The sequence below is a fragment of the Salvia miltiorrhiza genome, chromosome 1 (genome assembly GCF_028751815.1).
Source record: "Salvia miltiorrhiza cultivar Shanhuang (shh) chromosome 1, IMPLAD_Smil_shh, whole genome shotgun sequence".
Taxonomy (NCBI): Eukaryota; Viridiplantae; Streptophyta; class Magnoliopsida; order Lamiales; family Lamiaceae; genus Salvia; species Salvia miltiorrhiza.
In genome coordinates, this window is record NC_080387.1 from 36,514,628 (window position 1) to 36,525,730 (window position 11,103).

Genomic DNA, 11,103 nt, shown 5'->3' on the forward strand with positions numbered 1-11,103 from the left:
AGCTGAGAGGCAGTTCCTAGTTCCGGCGAAGATTGGCAAGGATAAAGTGCCAATTTCACATCTGCAGTACGCGGACGATACTATCTTCTTGTTGGAGGCAGATGACAAGAATATGGAGAGCGTAAAGAAACTCCTGATTCTCTTCCAGTTCGTCTCTGGTTTAGCTGTAAATTTCGACAAAAGCTATCTTCTGACAGTGGGAGTGGATGAGGCAGTTGAGAGGAGATGGGCATCGCTACTCATGTGCAAGATCGGATCCTTTCCGTGCAAATACTTGGGTACTAAAGTGGGGGGGCGCAGCAATGGTGTTGGAGATTGGAAGTTTTTGGTTGATAAAGTCTCAAACAAAGTGGCAAGTTGGAAGAAAAGACATCTTTCGCTGGCAGGGCGAATTACTCTTGTCAAATCGGTGTTGCAATCCATCCCGGTCTATCAATTATCCCTCGCTTTCATTCCTAAAGCGGTGATTAAGGAACTTAATTCACTGTTCTCCAAATTTCTGTGGGGAGGAGGTACACAGACGGGGGGTATCACCTGGTTTAAGTGGAATACCTTGTGCCTTAATAAGGATTCAGGAGGTCTGGGGTTTCGGAATATAGATTGGTTTAATCAGGTGCTGTTAAGTAAGTGGCTCTGGAGGTTTTTAGGGGAGGGGAAAGCTCTGTGGGTAAGGGTGATTAAATCGATTTATGGGGAGCTAGTGTGGGGGGAAGGGGGTGAATGTTCGGTGGCGGGAAGAGGTGGACAGAAAGGGTGGTGGCAGAAAATTGTGGATAAGGAAGGAGGAAGGAGAGATCGGTGGTTCATCAATAATTTGAGGCGAAGAATTGGGGATGGGCTGGAGACAAGCTTCTGGGAGGATGTGTGGGCGGTTGACAAACCCCTTAAGTTTGTGTTTCCGAGATTGTATAATTTGAGTCTGAACAAGAAAAGGCTGGTTGGTGAAAGCGGGTGTTGGGAGGGAGGGTCGTGGGTGTGGAGGGTGGAGTGGAGGAGGAAGTTAAGGGAGAGGGAGAAAGGGTTTGCGGAGGATCTCCGGTTGGTGATTGCTGATTTTGCTCCTTGTGTAGATGTAACAGACGAATGGAATTGGAAGGCGACATCAGATGGATGCTTCACAATCAAGTCGGCATATGAAATTGTGGCAAAAACAAGACAGGAGCAACAAGTTTTACCTTTAGAGATGGCAAAGGTTTGGAAGGCCCCAACACCAAATAAAGCCAAGGTGACGGCATGGAGATGTCTTAGAAACAGATTGGCAACATGCGATAATCTGAGTAGAAGAAATGTCCAGATCAGCGTGGAGGAGAGATGGTGCAATGCATGTGTTTCTAATGAGGAAACGACGGAACACCTGTTCCTACATTGCCCGAAAGCAGCGGCGGTGTGGGAACAGATCTTTCAATGGCTTGACATCAAAACGGCAAATCCGAGAGGTATATTTCAACACTTCATTTCTTTCATTGCGGCTGGAAAAAAGAAGAGAGAAAGAAGATTGCTTAAAGCTTTGTGGGCTGGAACAGTGTGGTTGCTCTGGGAAAGCAGGAATGGTAGTCGTTTTCAGGACAAGGCTTGGGATATTGATAGACTTGTATTACAGATTAAGGGGAGACTTTGGAGTTGGAACGAGGCCTACAAAATCGTGGAGTTAGGAATTCCTTTTACTTCTTGGTGTTCCAAAGACTTCAAACTTGTTTTCTTGTTTTGATTGGCATTCCTGATGCCTTGATACATTTTCTTTCAATAAAAGTTTTACTTTACTGAACAAAAAAAAAAAAAAAAAAAACTAATTGACAAGCTACATTTGAAACCATGATGGTTTAACAAACCAAAAAAAATGGAAGTTGCATCATATTTGAATAATACTCAAATAAATAAATAGAAAGAATCATCAAGAAATTATTCAGAATAGGAATTTGGATTTAACATTATAAATTTCCAAGGTTTAACCCAATTCAAATAGCAGTTGAGATAATCTGTTTACCTTAGATTTTTGTTTTTGTTTCTATAATTGTTCTAATATTCTTCATATTAATATTTTCTCTCATTAAAATATTAGGAATACATTAATAAGGTAGAAAATACATCTGTTCATAACTACTTTTAGGATGAGAATATTTATAAGCATTTATTCCAGATCCAGGGCTGCCAAACTACAATTTACCAAGTGTCAAACGCAAAATTTAAATAGAACCTAAATAATAAATTCTAATAAGGTCAAATCTGAAACTTAAATAAAATTAGGCAGTTCCTATGCTACAATAGAGGTTTTTGCTGCATGCTTCTCTAACCCTATTTCAAAATGATCAGATCACCACAATACTCTTTTAATTCACCAAAATTTCCCCTAAATCAGTAAAAGATTCACCCCATAATTCTAGTCACTGGCATCCTTCCTTTTGACACTGATTGAACTTGAAAGAGATCACCTGAGTAGTCTTCCAAACTTAAAATTTGTCCTTGAAATTCGTGGAGCAACTGCTAACTAGAAGAACAGAGCTCGTAGCATGGAGCGGAGAGGAGTGCTGCTATCGATCTCAAGTCAATGACAACGCTGACAAATCTGTTGTATTCCACCTGAGGAAGAAGGATCACTCCACTGCAGTTCCGACTTTACAGTTCCTAACAGCAGAGGCTGACATGATCAGCAATATAAGTACATAGTAAAGGAGTGAATATTCAGAGGAGGGAACTCAAATAATTCAATGAAGTCCGGATATACTAAATCATCTAGATTTCAACATTAGATGGTCAGACATGAAAGACATAAAAAATTCAGAATAGACAGAAGTGTTACTAACTTACTATGGCTCCAATCGTGGAAGCATCTTTAGTTTCAAAGGACTAGCATGTGCAATAAGTGAACTCTAACCTTATTTCGAGGGGTATATTCACCAACATTTGGAATTTAGATTAATTGACTAAATTATACAGAGAAACACAGAAGAAACTTATACTGCATTATAAGACAGGAATGCATGTTTATCAAAACTAATATTCTCATAGCATCATGCTTAAACAAGCAATCTGAAAGATATGTTACTCACTCAAGAGCTGAATGAAGCAAAAAACAGTTTCTATTCGAGCTATGTTTTTCCCCCAAAAGTGATCTGAACACATGGAGTACTTATCTAAACAAGCAATTGGGAAGCTGCACAAGGCAGTTTTAATCAGAATATATTTGTGATGCGAGAGAGTTATGTTACCCTCATAACCAGGATTTAGGCAGTTGCTTTCTCCGGTTTCTGCATAGTCTGAGAATTCTCTCGCCTATTTCTGCAGAAAAGAAGATGAGCTGAGAATCTGTTTGCTGAAATGGTTTAGCATATCGATCAGAATGCCCAATCCATGCCACCAGTCTGTATTTCCAAATCAAAAGTAATCTCAAGTATCCAATATTCAATCCATCCCTAGAACCTTCCAGATGAACATTGCAGCCAGCGAATAGAAAAACTAAGCACATTTGAGTTAGTTTTTGAACAAGAGTTTCATCTTGATCACCTAGGCATTTACACACATAGAATTGGCTATACTTTATCATACCAAACAATTCAAGTAACTTACTTTCCACATAACTTAATGCTTGACTAGATTGGCTATACACCATACCAAACAATTTGAAAGACTTACTGTTCACGTAATTTGATGATTGACATTGGCCTCTGATAACCATCTTCCTTCTCTTGTGCCTTCAATGTTTGTGCACCCCCATCTTGCTTTTGTTGCGACTTTGATTTTAGTGCACCTCTTGATTCTGGTTTCCAGCATGCCCTGAGAAGTGACTCACCCAACAACTCAGCAATATCTGTAGCCATCGACTCGGCCTTCTTAATATATGGAAATTGTTCCTCTTCAAAGTGATTAGACAACCATAAATACATTGACACCACTTGGTGCCTAGTCTCAAGGTCCAAAAGCTCTGCATCATTACGAGCAGCACATTTGGGCATGCCCATAGCTATATTGACCGGAAGCGCCTGAGCGTATGAATGAGCAAACTTCATCAGATGGTACATTGCTTTAGGATCCCTGATGTTCACCGGGGCAAAGCAAAAATAGAATCGGTCTCCCAGTGATAAACCCTGAATCCTCTCCAGCATATTAGCTATTTTCCTTATATGCAGATTCTGGGCCAGAAAATAACACCCATCAAGGCGGCAGTTCTCACTAAATTTCTCAAGGAGCTTGGGAAATTTCAGATCAGGAAGTTGTGCTGCAAATAGCTCAACTTGCTCGAAGAAGGGATAAAGGCCAACTCGTTTAACCTCATCAAAAGGCTTCTGCAAGCACTCAATCAAGTATTCCAAATCTTCTAGATGAAGGGTAGTGGTCAGTCCATCAGGATACCGACTGCCTCTCCGACCAGCTCTTCCAGCAATCTGTTTCACCTGTGATGCTGGAACTGGGACCATTTTATCACCATTGTACTTACAGAGGTTATAAAAGACAACCCTTCGGATATTTAAATTTAACCCCATGCCCACTGCATCACTTGCTACCAAGACGTCAAATTCATTATCTTGCTCATTAAACAGAGAAGCTTGGTGGCGACGAGTCTCTGGTGGCAAGGCACCATAGATTACACAACAACGGTGTTTTGTATACTTCTCAATTGCTAATTTAACCTCAAATATTTCTTTCCTCGAGAATGCAACAATACAGTCTCCTGACCTCACATTTTTCAAATCTCCTTCGAGGGTCTTTGCCTCAACCACAAGAGGCTTAAATCTCTCATAGCGCTGTTCCACAAGTTCATCTCCAGTATCTGAACAAATCTTCCGAACCACATCCAGAACACTAGGATCGCCACATAAATGGACCTCGTCAGCCTTCAGGCCAAGCAATGCTCTAGTCCAAGCATAACCTCGGCAAGGATCAGCTATCATCTGAATCTCATCAATAACAGCCACTTCATATAGCTCGTCTGTTGATACCATCTCAACAGTGCAAGCAACATGATTCGAGAAAGGAAATTCCTTCTTCTCCTGTCCCGTGACTAGACTACAATAAACCCCTGATGCATTCACCCTATCAAAAACCTCCATGGCTAACAACCTAAGAGGACTACAATACACACCTTTCTTTGCCTCCATAAACCTTTGCAGTGCATTATATGTTTTGCCACTGTTAGTCGGACCACAGTGATAAATAATCTTCCGCTTCATTGCCCTAGCAAAGGGGAACCAAGTGTGCGGCCGAGTCATGTCTGCAGACTCCACCATTCCCCTAAACCTCTTAATTTCATCAGGAAACTCTTCCATGCAAAACTCAACGAAAATTGGGAACAAAAACCTATCAGCTTGATCACCAGGGCCGAGGGATACCAAGTACTTAACTAAATCATTGCTACATTTCTTCTTGAAAAAACTGCCAAACTTTCTCCCAGCAAGGGGGAAAAATGAGGCACCAATATAAACGGCTAGAGCCTGATTCGAAGCCCAACCGGACTGACAAAAACACCTACAAATCTCACTCACAGTATCCCAATCACTGCGGGACTGCATCTTAGAATCTGGGGCTTCTTTAAGCTCTTTATATATTTCCAAGGGATCCCTAAGCGCTATCTCGACAAAATTTGTCTTCTTTTCCTCCAAGCTCACGCATTCATTTTCAGACTCAAACATTCTTTCTTCTTCATCAATATCATTCGCTTCGACTTGATTTTCAACAATTTTAGATGAATCAAGGGTAAGCTTCTCATTTTCTGACAAGGAGCAAAAGCAATGTCCACGAAAATAGGGGAAAACACCAAACTTCGTGAATTCAATGAGCTCGCGCTGCGGCAGCTGTAAATGGTTAGGAATTTGCAGCGCAGCAACACTATGAACTAGGGCAGGGCGAGAATGATGGACGAAACGACCTGAAACTGAATTCCTCACCGCATACAAATTCCTAGTCTTGCAGGAATAAAGAGAAAGGAGGCGTTTCGCCGTACCTCTTGCCATTGATTAACCGATTCACGAAAATCAAAACGCCCAAAATTTAAATTCTAGTGCGATGAAAGGTAAGAATAAAGTAACCTAAAGCACATATTCGTCGGCAAGGGAAGGGAATTCCTCAACTTCGAACGCGATTCAAGCAGGCTCCGGCCGGCGGAGTTGAGGCAGTTGGCGGTGGTGGAAAGGTTTGAGCCGAGCTATTCTCACGGAAGATATGAGCAACAAAAAGTTATAAATTGCCAAAAAATTAAAAATGATGTGAGAGAAGATCGATTGTTAATTTGGGAATGCGTGCGACGCAGAAAAATGGATGGCAACTGTTTTCATCTTACTAAAACCCTAAACCTTCGACAAGTAGATATTGAAATGAAATTTATCTTCATATCAATTATTGATTGTAAAATTTTTATTGAAAAATGATGAATAAGAAAATATGAAAAAGTATTTGTATCATTTTTTTTAATTATATATTTATTAGAGATGAAAAAAATAAAAAAATATTAAAAAATATTTCACATTCCTACTTTAGGATAATATTATCTAATATTGGAGAAAAAATGAGTGAAAAAGATTGTCCGATATAATATTCCACCATGTCCTAATTTTTTTTTCCATCATAGTAAATATGTGAAAATAATGAAAAATTGATTAAATATATTTTTTCTCTCTTCTTTTATCAAAGTAAACAGACCCTAAGAATATATGATTTCAAGTTTGTTATTATTATTAGTTGGAATTGGAATTCCGATCGTTCTTTATATTTTTTGTAATTTGAGTGTTATTTAACGCATCTTGTTTTTTCTCTGAAAAATTTTAGTTTCGATAATTACTTCCTCTGTCCCTCAAATATCTTTCTCTCTTTTCATTTTGCTCTGTCCCAAAAACATCTTATTAACTTACTTTTGGAAATAATTGCACTCACTATACTCTTACAAAACATCTTCTTCTCTTTTCATTTTGGTCCGTCCCCAAAATATCTTCTTAACTTACTTTTGGAAATAATTGCATTACTATTACTCTTACAATTTTCACTTTTTGTGGGACTCATTCTCCATTTATCAAATACTCAACTAATTTTTATTAAAATTCATGTTACCCTCTCTTAGGAAAATATTTGAGGGATGAAAGGAGTAATATATATTCAAATAGAGAAAATATCCACTTAAAATGATCAAATGCTATTAAAATAAATGAGAATAAATCTCGAATGCCAGATATTTAAATTTAAATTTAAATTTTATGATTGATATTTATTTAAATTTATTATGTGAAATGATAATAGTAAATAGGCTAATATCAATCTACAAACTTAAATTTGAATTCAGGAGAGTGCCGAGAATTTCAATAGATTATTTAAATTAGGGTAAATTGCATGTTAGGGTAAATTGCATGAAAATACCTGACATTATTTCAAATATGGTTTTTTAACAAATGTTTTAATTGAAGCAAAAAATATAACGATTTTTTAATTAATTGCAATGTCGATCCGGAGACATTTTTCGACTAAATTAAATCAGATTTGGCAACCGGACCACCAACGTGGAAGCCGGAATGCCAACATGGCATCAGAAATGTCAAATCACACTGACACACACACACTCTTCACTCCCTCTCTCACACACACTCCTCTCCGGCCGAATTGTAACACCCTAATCTAATTAAAGTGTTAACTTTAAATTTTTAAATAAATATTTAATGCGGAAGTCTATATATATATATATATATATATATATATATATATATATATATTTAAATAATGTAAACCTTGAAATGATATAAACCTTTAAAACACTTTTAAATAAATTTTTAAAATACTTTTTAAAACAACTTTAAAGATTTCAACTTTTAAATAATATACTCAAATACTAACTTTGATTTAAAGCCAACAATCAACACATTTGTCCCAAATCATGACATAAATAAGCCATGAAGATATTTAACTATTAATTCAATCATAATTTGAAATTAATTTAAAACACAAAACTTTACTAAGTAAAGCATTAGATGCTTAGATGTCATTGCAATTGAAGTCAACTATTTGCAAAATGGCTTGATGTGCTCATTCGACTCTCCACGCGTCTCGAACAGCAATAACCTAAAATGTTAAATGTGGGATGAGCATACAGAGTATACTCAATGTGGGAATATGCAATAATTGTCCAAGTTAATAAAACGGTAACACATACGATATTAACATTCATAACATTTACTTGCACGGTGGCATACAAATGACCTTTTCGTCCTGGACCCATTCAGCGGGCCCCTGGTCATTTAATATATGGTTGCAACCTTAACTTTTACATTTAAATCGCATTTTGGCATACCAAGGACCTTTCCGTCCTAGACCCATTCAACGGGCCCCTAGCGATATATATAATTTAACTCACATATGATAAATACATAATATTAAAATGGATTAAAATTAATAACATGTATTAAATAAATCTCACACTTGAAACTTGAACTTGATAACTGACTTGAGTAATGTAATGAAAGTTCTGTCCTAGTCGCGCCGCACCTAGTCATATAAATTCAATAATAAAATATAAGGGCCTAAAAATGAACTTAAAAATAATTTAAATCTTATAAATTTATTCTTGTAAGACCATTAAAATTTGTTGGTCTAATAAATTTCAAAAGATCTTTAAAATCATTCCTTGTTTACATAAAATAATTTGAAACCATAAAATGATAATTTCATTTTATATATGTATATATATAAAAACTTCAAATAATCGTGAGCCAGTTAATGTAATGAAATAAATGGGACTTCTTATTTAGGATATTAATTAAATCAAAAGCCTATTTCAATTAATCAATTTTATTCATAAGCCCAAATTAGAGCCCCAAAAGTGACTAATAAATCAACCCCAAATTTCAATCTCTCTCTCTTAAAAGTTAACACACCCTCACTTCTTCTTCTCCTTCTTCTCCCCCTTTCTCTCTCAACCTCTCGCCCTCCTCCTCTCCCTCTCTGATTCCAACGCCGTCGCCACCTCCGGCGAATCCTCTGCCGGCGTCTCGTCCCTCGCCTCTCGCCTCTCGCCTCCTCACTATCTCTCTTTCACAGAACACGCACACCAATACATGTCCAAACCCTTCTCTCTCTCTTCCTCCTCTAACCTACACCGCCTGCCACCGCAATCGCCGCCGCTACGCCTGCCATCTCCTGCTCCAGCCCGGCGTTGCCCCTCATCTTCTCTCTCCCTTGTTTCCACGGCCGAGCAGCGCCAGGAACGGCGCCGCTCACAGCTTCCCTGCCACTGCCGCCGCCCCCTGTTCCCCATTCGCCGGCCGCCGTGGCGCAGGCAGCGCCCGACGGTGCCGTCCTGCCGCCTCTCTCGCTTCATCGGCTGTCCAGCATCCCTTCACCCAATTTTCCCTCAAAACCCTCTATCTCATTCTAGTCTTCTAATTTCTTTGAAGTGATGAAGGAAAAATTCAGTATTTGCTCATGCATTATAGAAAACATTAGAGAAAGAATATTTACTTACAAGGTTTTGATGTATGGCTGAATTTGGTTCTGGGGTAGAGGTTGCTCAAGAAGATGGTTGTTTTGCTGTACAAAAGAAGATTATTGAAATGGAGTTTTGAAGTTTTTACAAAAATAATGGGATTTACCGTGTGAAATTCTGGAGAGAAAGGGAACCGATTGAAAGTGCTGAGAATGAGCTTGTATTTGTTGAGTAAATTTACAGAGGGCAGATCCATAGAATTTTGTCTGAGGAGAGGAGAGGATGAAATGCTAGACAGAAATTGTTTTGGAAAAGTGATTTGGAGGAGCTTGAGAAAGAAACTATATATATGATGAATTCTGTACTGATGATATGATGATACAGATTATGTGACGTATTATTCGTTCTTAAAAAAATGAAAGTCAACTCTGAAGTTGTTAAGTGATGTTTGGGCCTATGGTAAATGGGCTTTTAAAATATAAAATCTCTATCATTAAATCAATAAAAAGTTTATATATAGCCCAACATAAAAGTACACCACAAATAATTTATTTAGGCCCAATTTAAATCCTTTGAGAATATAAATTTCTATAATTATGGATAAAATCTATAGTTCAAAGTCTTATATCTAACTAGGGGCGCAACTAGACAGTTCGTGAGCTTAATATAAAATAAAATTTTCAATGACTTTACAATTTAAATGCTTCAAAAATAACTGAAATCTAAAATAATTTAAAATAAAAAAGTTTAGATAAATAATTTGGTTTCGGGCTGTCACACAAACACCTTCTGTGGCTCCGGCTTCGACTTCTGCTTCGCGACCCTGCCGGCACGCTCCGTTGCTGCTTCCACACCGACGCATAGTTCTCGGAGCCGCCGGAGGCGGTCGGCGTCTGGAGCGGTGCCGCGGCCTCCGGCTTCGCAAAGAGCGAATCGACCATTTCAGTGAAGAAAGCGTCGCAGTCGGACGACGTCGTCAAGATCGATTTCTACAAAGCCTTTGTGTTAGGTGGGTGTGGGTGTGGGTGTGGGTGGGGGTGGGGAAGGGGGAGGGTGACGTGTTAGGATTATTTAATTTTTGCCACGTCAGAAAAGCCTAGTAAACCCTAATTTAATTTGATTATTATTATATTTTTTAAAATTATATGGTACGTGCAACGGACGTGCATCCCTTAAACGCCTTCGAGTCGGGCTCGTGAAATTGAGCTGCCTTCAAACCCTAGGGAGCGATAGCGGGGCAGGGCTCGTTAAATGGGACTCAATTCCCTCAGTCGGTGCTCTAAAAACTAAAATTAATTTTTTATTTTATAAAATATTCATATCTTGATTCATCTAATTCACCCGCCCCCCTAAAGGACATATATGTATATATCGAGAATAACATATATATATATATATATATATATATATATATATATATGATAAATTCTGAAAATCATTTCATGAGATGCAATCTAGTCATCCTTATCAAGTATCATCATATCTCATATTTTATGATGCTATTCACAGACCACACTTAAATTGTAAGACGAGGTATGTTTGGTTGCTTTTTTCGCATCACACGTCATTAAAAAGAAATGAAGGAACAATAAGAAACCTAAGATTTTTGAATTATTGTGCACTTTGATCACCAATATTAAACTTTTGCATTAAATGCCATGCAAATTAATCTTTTACTTTTAGCACTTCTCGTGCATTTAAAACGACTT

The 11,103-nt window shown here is 38.0% G+C and overlaps 1 protein-coding gene and 1 long non-coding RNA gene across 9 annotated transcripts; both read right to left on the minus strand.

Moving 5' to 3' along the window:
- Positions 1-2,101: 2,101 nt before the first annotated feature.
- Positions 2,102-6,275, minus strand: LOC131023120 (DExH-box ATP-dependent RNA helicase DExH18, mitochondrial-like). 7 transcript variants are annotated; one of them, XM_057952667.1, is made up of 3 exons: positions 3,631-6,275; positions 3,207-3,276; positions 2,102-2,611 (listed from the first exon to the last, which is right to left on the minus strand). In XM_057952667.1, exons 1-2 carry the CDS (start codon positions 5,943-5,945, stop codon positions 3,222-3,224), a joined length of 2,370 nt encoding a protein of 789 aa, XP_057808650.1. In that variant the 5' UTR covers positions 5,946-6,275; the 3' UTR covers positions 2,102-2,611; positions 3,207-3,221. The 7 variants fall into 7 exon arrangements, with proteins under 7 accessions (XP_057808650.1, XP_057808663.1, XP_057808659.1 ...); XM_057952680.1 differs by having other exon boundaries at positions 2,102-2,622; XM_057952676.1 differs by having other exon boundaries at positions 2,102-2,635.
- A 1,527-nt stretch (positions 6,276-7,802) lies between these two features.
- Positions 7,803-9,756, minus strand: LOC131023148 (uncharacterized). Of its 2 annotated transcripts, none has more exons than XR_009101446.1 (3): positions 9,561-9,756; positions 9,434-9,498; positions 7,803-8,034 (listed from the first exon to the last, which is right to left on the minus strand). It is a non-coding gene; the product is annotated as an uncharacterized LOC131023148 (long non-coding RNA). The 2 variants fall into 2 exon arrangements; XR_009101447.1 differs by lacking the exon at positions 7,803-8,034 and adding an exon at positions 8,044-8,457 and having other exon boundaries at positions 9,561-9,750.
- Between the last annotated feature and the right edge of the window lie 1,347 nt (positions 9,757-11,103).